The sequence below is a fragment of the Clytia hemisphaerica genome, unplaced genomic scaffold, assembly GCF_902728285.1.
Source record: "Clytia hemisphaerica strain Z4C2 unplaced genomic scaffold, Clytia hemisphaerica genome assembly, whole genome shotgun sequence".
NCBI classification, from domain to species: domain Eukaryota; kingdom Metazoa; phylum Cnidaria; class Hydrozoa; order Leptothecata; family Clytiidae; genus Clytia; species Clytia hemisphaerica.
This window is the reverse complement of record NW_027104240.1, coordinates 197,638-211,975: the sequence shown is the minus strand read 5'-3', so window position 1 is coordinate 211,975 and position 14,338 is coordinate 197,638. Positions and strand designations below refer to the sequence as shown.

Sequence of the window (14,338 nt, the reverse complement as noted above, 5' to 3'; positions counted from 1 at the left end):
TTTTCTTTCCAATATGATCTGCGAGCCTCTAGACGAAGCATATAACTATACATCTTCCCGTCTCGAAAACAAACGGTACAGTATTTTAGGTGAATAAATGAATTTTTCACACAACATAACTTTGAGGGATGTAGAACGAATTGTAAAGATCTTGCAAGTTTGAAATTACTTGTATACAACATAACCACTTCTTTGATTTCTTTTAGAATACTTTCATGATTGAATACATTGGATCGTTAATTCGAAACGAAGTTGCCAATCGGTTAGAAGCACACTATGAAAGACATGTAAGACATTTTATTTATGTTTTATGTCCCTTTTTATCCAAGATGTGATACAGTTTCAAAATACATGGTGTCCTCAAAAAAGTACCACTTCTATAGAAAGAAAGTTCTTGCGCGTGTTTCACTAAATTTGCAATTGTTTATCCAAGTTTCTCTCTGTGTCATATTAATTGTCATGAGACATCTTTTATGAATAACTTTTACAAAAAACAATTCTCAATAACTTTAACGTCATGAAAATTTTAAAGAAAGATGATTCTTTTTAATCATAATGACTGTTGTAAAAACAATTATTGTGTTGGTATATATTTTCTTACATTTTGTTAAACACACGCAACAACCTTCTACTCAGAATCATGTTCGAGCGCGATACTTTTTTTTCCGGACACCCTGTAGTATAATTTTTATGAAAACTTACAGATATGATCACTAGGTTATTTTTTAAGTCTCAGTTCACTCCTTCTTATCGCTGATTTTTCATGGTGGACTTTAGCAGTAAGGATCATAGGCGGTTTTAGACCATGTCGAACTTATCATAGGAAGAGATTTGTAATTGTAATTGCATTGTCTTTTAACGAGCGTAGCACTCCTCTACGTGTTTTCGACGTACTTGCTCTATTGTCCTAAATCCGCCAGTGGGAATAATATTCTTTTCTGACCAATGAGTTTTACTATGAAAGAAGCACACATTTTATAAATTTAATCTTCTTTACTTTCTTCAGAATCGTGGAATCTACATGTTTCGTATCGACCGTGATGCGGTGGTGGACGCCACAATGGCTGGTGGACCCGCTCGTTATATCAACCATTCGTGTGATGTAAGTCTAACTTTGACACGCGTGTTAAAAGTGACATTAGTTTTTTGCTTACATATAAAATACTTTTACTCGGAATTTACGGCCATTTTTGCGATCATACATTTTTCTTGTTACTTCAAAAAGTTATATCTCATTGGGAAGATGGTTTTTTGAAACTCTTTTTCTAAAATTTGAAGCTGAAGATGTAAAACGAAAAAAAAAAAGGTTAAGAATCTTTTTGGAAATTTGAAAATCACAATGATATACTCAGTGAAAAGCTCAAACTCTTTCAATCCTTAGTATGGATTAAAACTGGTAAAATTGGCCCACTGTAAGGAATGAATAGCTGGGAAAATTTAGCTGAGTTGAGTTTTCTTATTCGATTATTAGGTGTTTGATATCCACTTAATTATTCTTATTCTTTGCAGCCGAATTGTGTTGCGGAGATTATTTCAATCGAAGGTAGAAAACGAATCATCATCATTTCAAGTCGAAGAATCGAAAAAGGCGAGGAGGTAGGTGTCTGAAAACATTCAACTTATAACCACAACAATTTACAAACATGACTGTTTTGTACTGTTTAGTTGTTTCAAATTAGACCCAATTTCAGACCACTTTTATGTCCCTAATAAAACTTCAAATAGTCTGTTTTTTCAGAACGGTAAAGGTCTGTTTTAATTTCACCCAAGTATTTCCAGAAAAAACGGAACAAATCATACTTGAAATAAAATCCTCCAATATTTTTGTCTAGCTGATAATGATTGAAATATGATAGAATTTCTTTGAATTCGCTTTTTTGTTCAAGTAATTAAATGGATATTGATAAAAACGTTTTTCATAAAAATTCGTACATATAATGAAGATCTTTATTTATACAATTTCTGTTTCATTTTTTCCGGACACACTGTATATTTGGCACGGTAATTCGAGATTTTTTTAAGTCTATAAGCTAAAGAAGATCATTCGTAACGTCACTTTTTCTGGTTTTACTACACCCCTGTGTAACAGACCCTCTGAGACTCCAGCCCCACTGGAAAATTTGGCAAAGATTTCGTCCCCGTTTGAAAAAATACTCTGCAACTTAAGAACCCACTGGGAAATTGATTTTTTACATCCCCACTTAAAAATTCAACGGAAAGAATTGCACTTCCAAAACCATCCTCACTGTAATCTTTCGACTGGGAACAATATAATTTCTTCCCGATTTGGATTTCCTAGCCCATTGGGATTTTGATAGAAATTTTCATCCCAACTGAGGGAAAACTTCCACCGGGACTTTGAGACGGGAGGTTTTACTGGCTGGAAATGATTGTGGTGATTCTTCAAGACTAAACTTTCGGCCTCCTTTGTACATTTCGTCCAACACGTCCTAAAATTTCAAATATCATTTCATTTTCTTCAGCTGACGTATGATTACAAATTCGATCTCGAGGATGACTCCATGAAAATTTCTTGTCTTTGTGGCTCAACAAATTGCCGTAAATGGATGAACTAAAATTTTTCCTTCTGGAAAGCTTACTGTTGACTTTGTTATTATTATTTGTGTTTGTTGAATTCCATATCAAAATGAATTTTTTTATACCTTGTCTATAGTATTATTAATTATTATTATTATAATAAATATCTGAATTTAATTAGATATTTAGAATTTTTTTCCTTTTTCGATGGATTATTGATTTATTAATATTAGTTTATTTGGTTGATCTCACTCTGTCAGAAATATTTATTTGACGAACTTCCTGGGTATCAATTATCCATCCCTTGTTATCAGTCTTTTTGCTAAATTAGTTCTTTCTGACCGTTTGAGTACACTTTAGCGCTTCAAATTTGCTTTTTTTTCGAAATATGCGTTTAATTTTTTACTTGATATATTATTTACTACATTTGTATAATTTTGATTTTAAAAGAAGAACTTTGTACTTTAACTTTAAGAAATGCCTTACATAGTTAGCCCTGTTCTGGCAAGTTAAGTTTTCTTGATGGTAATTTAGTACCACTCAGGGAGTTTGTACTAAATTCTCAGATATTATAACGCTTGGTAGGGTGTTATACTACAAAACCTCCAGGTGTTACTAAGACAAAAACAGTTTTCGTACACTGTACGTTTATCATTTCTAAAATATTTTTCAGGAATTTTTCCTAATGTAAGTCTAAACTTTCGAGGTTTAGTTATTTTTACATTCAGTCAAATATCAAATGTCTCAAACCCTTTTGGTAGTCATACAGAGACTCTCGCTTATTCGAACTTATATTATTCGAATCTTTCTATAATTCAATTTTGTTCTGGCTCCCCGTCAAAAAATAATCCTCTTAGTATACTTTCTATAATCTCTCTGTAATTCGAATAAACGAGATGCCACGTTCGTGTTCGTATTAGCGAGAGTCATCCATCTATATATATCTGAGATTTCGAATACTACCCCCTCCTCTGTACCACTACAATGCTGGACAAAAGGTTTGTAGACTTCTGCAATATTTGCAAAATACTTCAATATCGACCAAAAACAAGTTCCCAACAGGCTCTGGGTGCTTTTGATTAACTGGCTTACACCAGTATCAAAACGCTGATTATTTGCTTGTGGTTCCCTCAAAAGCAATTCAAAAGCAATGCAACGACTTGAAAAGTGTTTTTCTCAACTTCCAACCCCTTTCAGACACATTGAAGAGTCATTTTGCTCTATTTCTCATCATTTTTCACTGAAATTTCATTTGTCTACAAATGTCCGGCATTGTATCTTGTTGATGGATTGGACATTTACAACAAAATAATGTGACAGGAATGGCGATATAACTACTTATTGACTGTTTTATTTTTCAGCAAAAAATGACAATAATTTATAACCGACAAACAACAAACTACCAGTTATTTGCTGCTGATAATTATGAAATGAACCAGAGGCGAATACAAAAATACAAGGTATAGTTTTTTTGTTCAAAATCACTGTAAACAACACGACGTGAATGATTTTCCTCTGGTGCTTGCAATGAGCGAGGTACAGAGCAGCTGCTGGCAGATTTTTTTGAAATATCTGTACTTTTTTTCCAGGAGAGTAATTCTTTTGGATAAATCTAGGAAACACTTTCCTCAAAACACCTAGGTAAAATCGAGGGGTCGCCTTAAAGACATCTGTTCTCAAAATCCAGGAGCACATTTTAAGGAAAAACACATACAATTTTCCAGCGGGCAATCTATTCAAAAAATCCAGAAGCTAAATTGGGAAAAACACAACCAGATGTCAGATTTTTTTTCCAGGAAGCTTCATAATTTTCTTAAAAGGTCTAATTTTCTAGGAGCATTTTAACTTTCTTAGAGAATAGCTGTTATATTTTTCCAGGAGCATAATATTTCTAACAGATTTTCCTAGAACAGATGATATAATCCAGGAGAGCCCAGGATACAGAACAGATGGTTTTTTTCCAGGAGAAAGGGACCTCAAGAACAGATATTTCATAATTCCTAGCCGGTGGCTTTTTTGCAGGTAGGAACAATGATATAGTATAGCCCGAAGGGCTAGATAAGCGGCCTTGGTCAAAAAGTAAAGCTCATCTTTGGAAGGATTTCCTACCAGAGTCACGTGACATTACAATAGAATTTCAGCGATGGACCAATCAGAAGCTTCGCGGGTTTTGGAAAACAATAGCAACAATATTTTTCCCGATATTCACTTTTTTTTGCTGAAGAAAGCTTAAAGTTGCCTATCTAGCCCTTCGGGCTTTACAGATATCTGTGGGTACGAAGCCGTACCGATAGCTATTGCACTATAGAGTAAGTTTAACAATACCTCCATGAAATTTGATAGATGAGTGAACGGGAAAGAGTACCATTATATACACAAATTCTTGTCTTACACGTTTTTTTATAAGAACAAACTACATAAGAACATAAGGCTTCGACGGCTAAAATGTTATGAACAAGTGTTAGTTTAAGAATAAGAGCATTTTAAGGCTTGAAACCTAAAAAATTAAGAACATCTGAAGGCTTCAAAGATTTTAGATGTTCTTATAAAAAAACGTGTAAGCCAATAATGGGACAAACATTTAAAATATTATTTGAAACTTCGAAGAGGAGAGATGGGGCAAGGAGGAGTATATTGAAAACTCGTTTTATCTCTCCTCTTTAAAAAAAAAGTTTTTTATTTTCAATTCTAAATAAATTATTAACAACCTTAAAATGGAAAAATGGTTTCATGGAAAAGTCTGTTCTATTTATGAAATATATATATGAGAAACAAATTTCATTCACAAGCGCGTTCTTTGAGTGTTTCCTGCGCGCCAAAAGTCTATTCATGAAAAAGAGACTCGGTTGTTGAAGCAGAGATTATGTTGAAATTCTCAGTTCAAGTTACTTCACATGGTTGCTCGGTTGGAAACAGAATCAGGATAATATTTTTAATAATATTTCCCCTTGCAATTAAAGAGGCCCCCAAGGTTTTCGTGATGGGGACTTTTTTACAGCGTGATTACGTGATATGGAAATTTTTTCTTCGTGTGCGTGATGAGGGGTCAAAACGTGATCGCGATTTTAAAGATTATTAGGTCATGATACGTGATTTGGACTTTTCCAAAGGTATGCGTGATTTTCCATTTGTTTATTTTCGTGATCGTGATTGAAGACAAAAAATTGCGTGATTTCGTAAGTTACGTATATCAGAGTTACCGCTGGAGGGAGCCTCATTAAACGACTATGAAGGTCATGTTGAGGGTTTTGGTCAGAGCATGGTTCAGAGGCTAATCTTTGATAATTTTTTTTAAAGTAAAGGGGAAAATTGATTTGATCTCTCGTTGATTATAATTGTGGTTTATATAATAAGGTATATTTCATGACGTCAGTAACACCTTTCTTAAGAAAGATTTTTCGACCTATTCACTTTGAATTAATGGTGAAATTTCTGCTAATACAAAAATGCTTGCCTATCAAAATTTCAAAGAATTCGTTCTGGAGTTATTGTAAATGTCTTTCCTTTCGAATGAATTTAGTCGGAGACTAAGGTGAGGGTTAATACAACAAGTTACAATTTGTATTTTGATGATAATGTCGGTCAATTCAATGTTCAATTTTTGATTTAATCTTTTGCATAATTTAAAAATCTATTTTATAACTGATGGTAAAAATAAATCTAATACACGTTTTTTATAAAAAATATCCAAATTTTTTGAAGCCTTCGGATGCTCTTTGCTTTGTTAGTTTTAAAAGCCTAAAAATGTTCTTAAAATTTTCTTATTTTCACCATTTTTGGTATTCTTGTCTATTTTCTCAAGAAAATTGATGATTTTAGGGTTCCCAAAGCCTTAAAATGTTCTTAACTTGTTCTTAATATTTTGGCCATCGAAGCCTCATGTTCTTATATAGTTTGTTCGTATAAAAAAACGTGTTAGACAAGAATTGTTTTTGAAAGTTTATTGTTAGTGTATTATTTGTACCGTGGTTTTGTACGTTATATATATATTATCTCTATATTAAATCTGAGCAGTATGATCTGTAGAAAAAAAATATGGGTTGACGTTGATAAAGCAGAGACCAATCTCTGGTTCTCTGGTGCAATAGGTAGAGGCCTCATATTAAGAAAAAGTACTTCATTTGATTTGATAAAAATATTCTGCTAGACAGTGTTTAAAAAGTTGGAAGCTTTCGGCCATCAAAGGGTAAGATATGAGCATGAAAGAATTTTTCTATCAATTGGGTAATAATTTTTCAACCTTTTCTCCTCCAAAACAGAGAAAAAAGGAAAAAGCAGAGAGCAAAAGAACAACAATTCAAGGACAGAGAAATGGGTTCTTCTAACATTGTAACATTTACATTATTGCGATATGGTATCTTAACATCATTGGTGATTGCTGGAGCTCTCATCACAATGTCTGTCTCAAGACAAGATTGGATGCGTGAAGAACTTAAAATGAAAATGCATCATTTAGGTCCTTTATTTGATATGGCATCCAACATCACTGGCAAAATAGCATCGGTAACTAAGAATCAGGATCTATTTAGTATACTTCCTGAAGACTCAACAATCGATGTAATGGCTCATTTTGGTCTTCGAAAAACCTGCTTGACGCTCACCGCCAGTGGAATGTCAAACCCAGTCCAACTGGTTGTCCCAGAGATGACATGGTGTGTTAAGAACGACATTTTTGGCGAACCATGGGATTATGGTGTCACTGTGAAGCCGTTTGTGGAGGTTCTACAAATGCTTGAAGATGAAGCTTCAGGTCAGTAAAATCAGTCGATGTTTTTCAATTCTATCAGGTTGAATGAATTGTAAAATATTTGAGGCATCATAAGGATAAAACTTTTAAACTGCGAGAGTAATACAACGTCAACTCTGCATTATCGTAGACCAAATATAATATTTCCAGCCTTCAGTTCTTGCTAAAAAAGAAGTCTCCGATACATTCGTCTAGGATAATTACGGTTCAAAATCCAAATTTTAAGCTGTTAATCAAAGCTTTTATTAGTACAAATCATGAATTTTTTTTACTTCTTTTCAGCATTGAAAACTGCTTATATCTGTATGGCATTGGCTTTACTATTTGTGGTTATTGGCTTGATCTTTGTTGTTTTGAAAGCTTTCAAATATCCAACGAAATTCCTCTTTGGAAGTTTAATTTGCTGCATCATCGCGTGTGAGTATATTTCATACTGCTCCAAAAAATCGCTTTAACCCTTAGAAGCCAGAATACGTATATATACGTTTTGAAAAGGCCATTTTACCGATACACAGTCTTTTGGTCATAACTCGTGACCACTTGAGATTCAGAGAAAAAAAATGTGCTATTTTTTGTAGCTGAGAGAAAGAGCTTTCCAACGATACCAAAGTTGATACCTGAATCGTTTGTCCTGGTCCAGAAATTGCCTTTGAAAGAATAAATTTCCAGAAAAAAATGATGAACTTTTTGGCCTTTTTCAAAAAAAGACAGCGGCTTCTAAAGGTTAATAAAAATTTTTTAAATCTTTAAAACTGGTCCAAACAGTCCAAAATGACTACTGGTACTAAGAGAAAGTAGATAAAGGCATTTTAAATGAAAAATGAAAAACAATAGAGTCTATGTTAACCCTTAGAAGCCAGAATACGTATATATACGTTTTGAAAAGGCCATTTTACCGATACACAGTCTTTTGGTCATAACTCGTGACCACTTGAGATTCAGAGAAAAAAATCTGCTATTTTTTGTAGCTGAGAGAAAGAGCTTTCCAACGATACCAAAGTTGATACCTGAATCGTTTGTCCTGGTCCAGAAATTGCCTTTGAAAGAATAAATTTCCAGAAAAAAATGATGAACTTTTTGGCCTTTTTCAAAAAAAGACAGCGGCTTCTAAAGGTTAATAAAAATTTTTTAAATCTTTAAAACTGGTCCAAACAGTCCAAAATGACTACTGGTACTAAGAGAAAGTAGATAAAGGCATTTTAAATGAAAAATGAAAAACAATAGAGTCTATGTTAACCCTTAGAAGCCAGAATACGTATATATACGTTTTGAAAAGGCCATTTTACCGATACACAGTCTTTTGGTCATAACTCGTGACCACTTGAGATTCAGAGAAAAAAAATGTGCTATTTTTTGTAGCTGAGAGAAAGAGCTTTCCAACGATACCAAAGTTGATACCTGAATCGTTTGTCCTGGTCCAGAAATTGCCTTTGAAAGAATAAATTTCCAGAAAAAAATGATGAACTTTTTGGCCTTTTTCAAAAAAAGACAGCGGCTTCTAAAGGTTAAGGGATAGGGGAAAGGTTTCATTTTAGAGAAATAAGTAAGAAATAAATTTAATGGTCAGAAATAAGAATCTTCGTCACAAAATATTGCTTTGAGAATAAAAATTGAAATCTTTAACATTGCGAAAATTCACTCAAATGATATGAGGCTCGGCATGATATCACGTATAATTCCTTAACATACTACAGTTTCAATGATCTTAGAAGTTACATGAAAGCACCCTATGTTGATAATATCCTCTATTTTTCTTTAGGTGTTTTTATCATATCCGCTTTGGGTGTTGTGCACAATAAATTCGAATTCAAAAGTAGCTACAATCAAGTCAAACGTTTTCTCAAATATCGCCAATCGAGTGGAGGTCCAAACATTATGGGTGGTTTCAATGGAGGAGATATGGGCGGTATGGGTGGAATAGATGGAGGAAACTCAAGACGACGTCGAGACGATGGAAGCCCAGGATATAGTGGTCATTATACAACCGATTCCACAATGGGTCGTAGTGGAGGTGTGAGTCCAAGGGGAATGATTAACATGGCACTAATCAATCAGATAATGGGAAACTACCAACAAGTTACAGCCATTGGTATTCCTGCAGTCATGGAAATGGCTATTAACAGCGAGTTGAAAGAATCGATTGGATCACCTTTAATCTATGCTGGTTTAGCTTGTGGTACCATTCTTTTGGTAGCTTTGTTAAGCTGTGTGGAATACATGTTGATTAGAAGATCGAGCGAAGGAGAGGATGATGTCAAGTATCAAAACGTGGCTTTAACCTAGGAGAAGGAATGGACGATCTACTCAAAAAAGTTTATTGAAAATCGTCTGGTTATTGTCTGTTTATATTAGTAAAGAATTTACCTTAACCCTATTATTATCAGGCTTTTTCGGATTTTGTATTCTCAAGGGGGGGGTGTTTTCCACCAGCCTTGCATAACTTTTGATCTAGAAAAGATATGGACTTGAAATTTGGCAGAAATGTTCTCTACCATAAAAGGAGTTCATAGAAAAAAATTTGAGTTGATGACGTCATCATAAAGGTGATGACGTCATCACAGTGGTTTCACAATTATCACTGACCAATGAAAAAGTACTATTCAATAAAATAGCAATTGAAGTTGAACGAATGGAGATTTTTCAATTCTGTTTTGAATTTCTAAAAGCCAAAATGAATATCTTTAACATATTTGCTGGTTTTTAACATACTAATACGTTTAAAATCCATGCAGAAAATGAGTAAATTTTTTCAAAAAACGATGACGTCATTTTTGATGACGTCAGCAGTTTATGAAAATTTTTAAAATATTTTTTAAAATTTATTATTGATACCTAAAACCTGTCAAAATTTGAAGTCAGTTGGATGCCTAGATCAAAAGTTATGCTAAATTTAAGATTTTGGGATTTTACAGGGTTTTAGCTGGATTTTATGATATGCCTGCACATAAAACCTGATCTGGTCGGTATATAATTGTAAAATTTGGTATACATGCTGCTAATATGATTATATTAAAAGTCAAAAACTTTCAGAATGTTAAAATTTTTTTTCAGTGAGCTATTAGCAAAAGAGTGCCAGCTTGGTGGAAAACACCCCCCCCCCCCTGATAAAAAAAGGGTTAAGAGAAGAAATTTTGGTGGGAAAAATTTTGGCGAATGAGCCCATTTTCCATATTGATGCAATTTGGCGGAATTTATTTTGGCGATTCAATAAAAATTCTAAATTTTGCGAGAATTAATTTTGGCGAACGACCCATTTTTTGTTGAATATTTTAGCTTAAAAAGAATGAAAAAAGGGTTTTTTAGGAGAAACTGTGAAAGAAATTTAAATTGAGCAGAATTAAATTTTGGCGAATAGCCTATAAATCTAAATTTGGCGGGAGGAAATTTTGGCGAATTTGACGAATTTTTGAGAAATTTGCCAAATTTACCGAAATTTCTTTCTGCCAAAATTTTTTCTCTTAAGGTACTTCCTTTGACTTTGTTTCGCTGGATTTAGACATGAGTAAAAGGAATTAAACATTTTTTGAAAAAGAATACAATATTCTTTTGTTGAATGGTACCTGGTATTTATCACGGATGATTCGATATTATGCCGTCTTTATGGCATGGTTCACTGATCATTGTAGTGCTATATGAACTACTGATCGTATCTTATAAACTATAAACTCTTCATTTTATCTAATCAAATGATCTTTGGTGTAAAATAAAGTTTTGCTTTTGTTCAGAGGTGATTGTTTTAATCAATTTTATTCATTCAACATCAGAAGATCTATGTGAAGCTTTTCAAATGCATTAAAACGAGACAGTATTTTACAAGCATAGATACTGCTCCTAATTTTGGCGGTAATCAATTTTGGTGGTAATCGCAATTTTCGCTAGACTATGCTATAGTCTAAGACAAATCATTATCTAAATTCTAAGAAATAAGCCCGAAGCCTAAGAAAATTCGCAAATCAAGTTTTTTTCCAAAAAGAGTTTACAGTCGGTAGAGTTTGCCAATCTTTTTTCGAAACTCTCCCGCCGATTTTTTTTTCCGTACACCGGCTTAACGCCAAACGGCCATATTTCCCCGCCTTTACTATCAATCACTGTAGCGGACGATAACATCGTCTAAATTTTCGCAAATCTATAATTTTGAAGTTTTGTGTTCCTTATTGTTTAGTCAGTACCTTCCTAGTCTTGCCTAATCAATTATCAAATTCCTTTTGAAACTGCCCACCCAAACGGCAAACGGGAAGTCAGACTCGACCATCCGGGGGAAGGGCAAGTCAAGCATAGTCCAATAAATTCGTGTGGTTAGACGGACAGGGATAGTACTTGATGGGGGGGGCACTCGATCTGAAAACGACCATACGTTCGGCCCAAAATTTGTCTTCTAAAATCGGACCCTTACAGTGCAGTCAATTTCCATGAAATATCATACCCTTACAGTGCACTTTTTCAAAATTTCTCGGCCGTAAGGGCGAAAATTTTTGCAATTTTCCAAAAAAATGTGGAATTTTTCCTCCAAAATTGACCAATTTTGTGCCAATTTTACCAAAAAATTGGCCTTTTATCACAATTTCCTACCCTTACAGTGTAGTTCAGTGCAGTTTTGTAATTTCCTACGCTTACAGTGCACTAGCTGAACTATGAAAAACCTACCCTTAAGGGGCGAACGTCTGGTAGGTCATTTACCTTGAGTGCCCCCCCCCCCCGGGTAGCACAGGGATAGCCTGAATATTTATTAGTTAGGATTTTTTTTTTTTAATCTATAGTATAGTAACAAACAAATAGTACAAATCTAAAGGTTCCTATCCTCCCGCAAAAGGACCACCAGATCATACCGCCAGGAGGAAGGAACTTACAAAATGAGCAATAATGACTAAGAAATGAAAATATATATAAAAAGAAAAAAACAACAAAAACTAACTACAGAAAATACTGATAACAAAAAGAAAAATAAACAAAAAGAGCTAGGAGAGCACTTGGAGCATAAGACTAGAATTAACGGTCCCCCAAAACGTCCAGTGTCGCAGATGAATTTTATCGTTATGCTCAATATATCATGATTTTGGACAACGCTAAATTCGGGGTCACCATAAAGAAGTATTCTACACAATGTTCTGGGATTAAATGGAAACAAAGTTATGTCAAGTTGAAGAAGGCTGTCAAACATAACAAGTCTGTCGTTAGAGTAATCAGAGCAATGCACCAAAAAGTGCTGTATTGTTTCGACTGAATTTTGTCGACAGTTGCAAAAATGGTCGACTGTGTCAGCAAAATTGTGCCTGAACTTATGCTCACGAAGATGACTGAAACCAACCCTTAATCGGTTAAAGAGAACCACGCCCTTGTTGTCACAATTGGAGAATTGCTTGCTTAAAGGACTTAATAGTTGGAAGATTCCGTATATGATCTCCGAGGTTATTCCATTCATTTATGCAAAAAGGAAAGAAAGAGGCACGATAGCGCTCGGTTCTACAAAAAGGTGCCTCGAGTGGTGGTTTTATCCTTCGCCCTGCATCGCGCTCTTCAGAATATTCGTAAGATAAGCAGGAGCAAAGCCATTGATTATTTTATAAAAAAATACGAGTCTTCTAGTTAACCGCCTGTTTGCCAGACTTTCAAATCCTAGCTCAAGGTAGATTTTTTCTCTGGATGTTCCTCTGAAGCATCCAGTTATTGCAAGACAAGCATCATATTGAACAGACTCGAGTTTTTCAGAGAATGAGGAATTACCAGGACGATCATATACGATATCTCCACCCGGGGGGGGGGGGGTACTTAGGCAAAAATAGGTGCTGGGTATGTGCGGACGGTAAGGGTCGGGTTTTTCACCTTTCAAAGTCTCTCTAAGGGTTACAAAAATCAGGAAATTTCAAAGTAGTCTCTCTAAGGGTGGGAAAAATCACGATTTTTAGAAAAAAAATTTGATTTTGAGAGAAAAATTTACAAGAAAGTCTCACTAAGGGTAGGAAATTTTTGAAAATCAGAGAAAGTTTTTCGAAAAAGTCTCTCTAAGGGTCACTTTTTCACTAAAATTTGGTCTCTCTAAGGGTCGGTTTTTGGAGGTCCCGTCCGCACATACCCCTCATTCACCAACCCTAGTACCCCCCCCCGGGTATCTCCATAATCTAAGTGTGGTCTAACATAGGTTTTGTATATAGTGACAAGAGAATCCCTGGGTAGAAACTTGCGAAGTCTGCGAATAAGACCAATACCTTGATTAGCCTTTTTTATTTTTCGTCAAGGTGACGGTCAAAGGCCAGCTTTTGATCGAGTATGAGACCAAGATGTTTTTGATGATCCTGAACTGCAATGGCTGCATTATTGTCAATAATTTCTGGGGGGTCAGGTGGATTTAGCCTCCTGGTAAAGTACACTTCAACTGCCTGTTTAGAAGGATCAGGGTTGAAGGACATTTTCCATTGATGAGCCCACTCACATATCTTCTGCATGTCACTGTTCAACTCTTGAGAACAGCGAATATGATCTAGGATGAGTGAAAACAGGGACGAGTCATCAGCAAAAATTTTGATTATGGAAAGGATTCCCTCAGGGAGGTCGTTAATGTAAATAAAAAAAAAGAGGGGTCCGAGAATAGATCCCTGGAGTACACCGGCCAAGATTTCTGTCCAATCAGAAGCCTGACCATCAAGAACCACCCGCTGCGATCTCCCATAAAGAAAATTCTGGATTAATGAAAAAAGGGGGCCAAAAACACCATATGACTTGAGTTTGAATAACAAACCATCGTGCCAAACTCTGTCAAAAGCTTTGGAAATATCAAGGAATACTCCACGAGTGTCTAGAGGTGGATCAACATCAAAACCATGCAGAATGTTGTGTGTTATGGATAACAGCTGAGACACACATGAACACCCTTGCCGAAGCCAGACTTGGAATTTGTGAAAAGATTGTTGTTTTCGAAATAGGTGTAGACGGAGTCAAAGATACACTTTTCAAAGATTTTTCCAAAAATAGGCAGGAGAGACACTGGTCTATAGTTTTTCACTACACTCTTGTCCCCTTTATTTTTGAATATAGGAACAACATTAGCCTTTTTCCAGT

At 34.9% G+C, this 14,338-nt stretch overlaps 2 protein-coding genes across 2 annotated transcripts; both read left to right on the top strand.

Annotated features, from left to right (window-relative positions):
• The first annotated feature begins 210 nt into the window (after window positions 1–210).
• LOC136816289 (uncharacterized) lies at window positions 211–3,006 on the top strand. The gene is made up of 4 exons (XM_067072618.1): window positions 211–287; window positions 1,007–1,102; window positions 1,510–1,596; window positions 2,484–3,006. Exons 1-4 carry the CDS (start codon window positions 216–218, stop codon window positions 2,574–2,576), a joined length of 348 nt encoding a protein of 115 aa, XP_066928719.1. The 5' UTR covers window positions 211–215; the 3' UTR covers window positions 2,577–3,006.
• A 3,792-nt stretch (window positions 3,007–6,798) lies between these two features.
• LOC136816250 (uncharacterized) lies at window positions 6,799–11,009 on the top strand. The gene is made up of 3 exons (XM_067072580.1): window positions 6,799–7,288; window positions 7,568–7,702; window positions 9,045–11,009. The coding sequence occupies exons 1-3, from the start codon at window positions 6,850–6,852 to the stop codon at window positions 9,566–9,568; spliced, it is 1,098 nt and encodes a 365-aa protein (XP_066928681.1). The 5' UTR covers window positions 6,799–6,849; the 3' UTR covers window positions 9,569–11,009.
• Window positions 11,010–14,338: the final 3,329 nt, after the last annotated feature.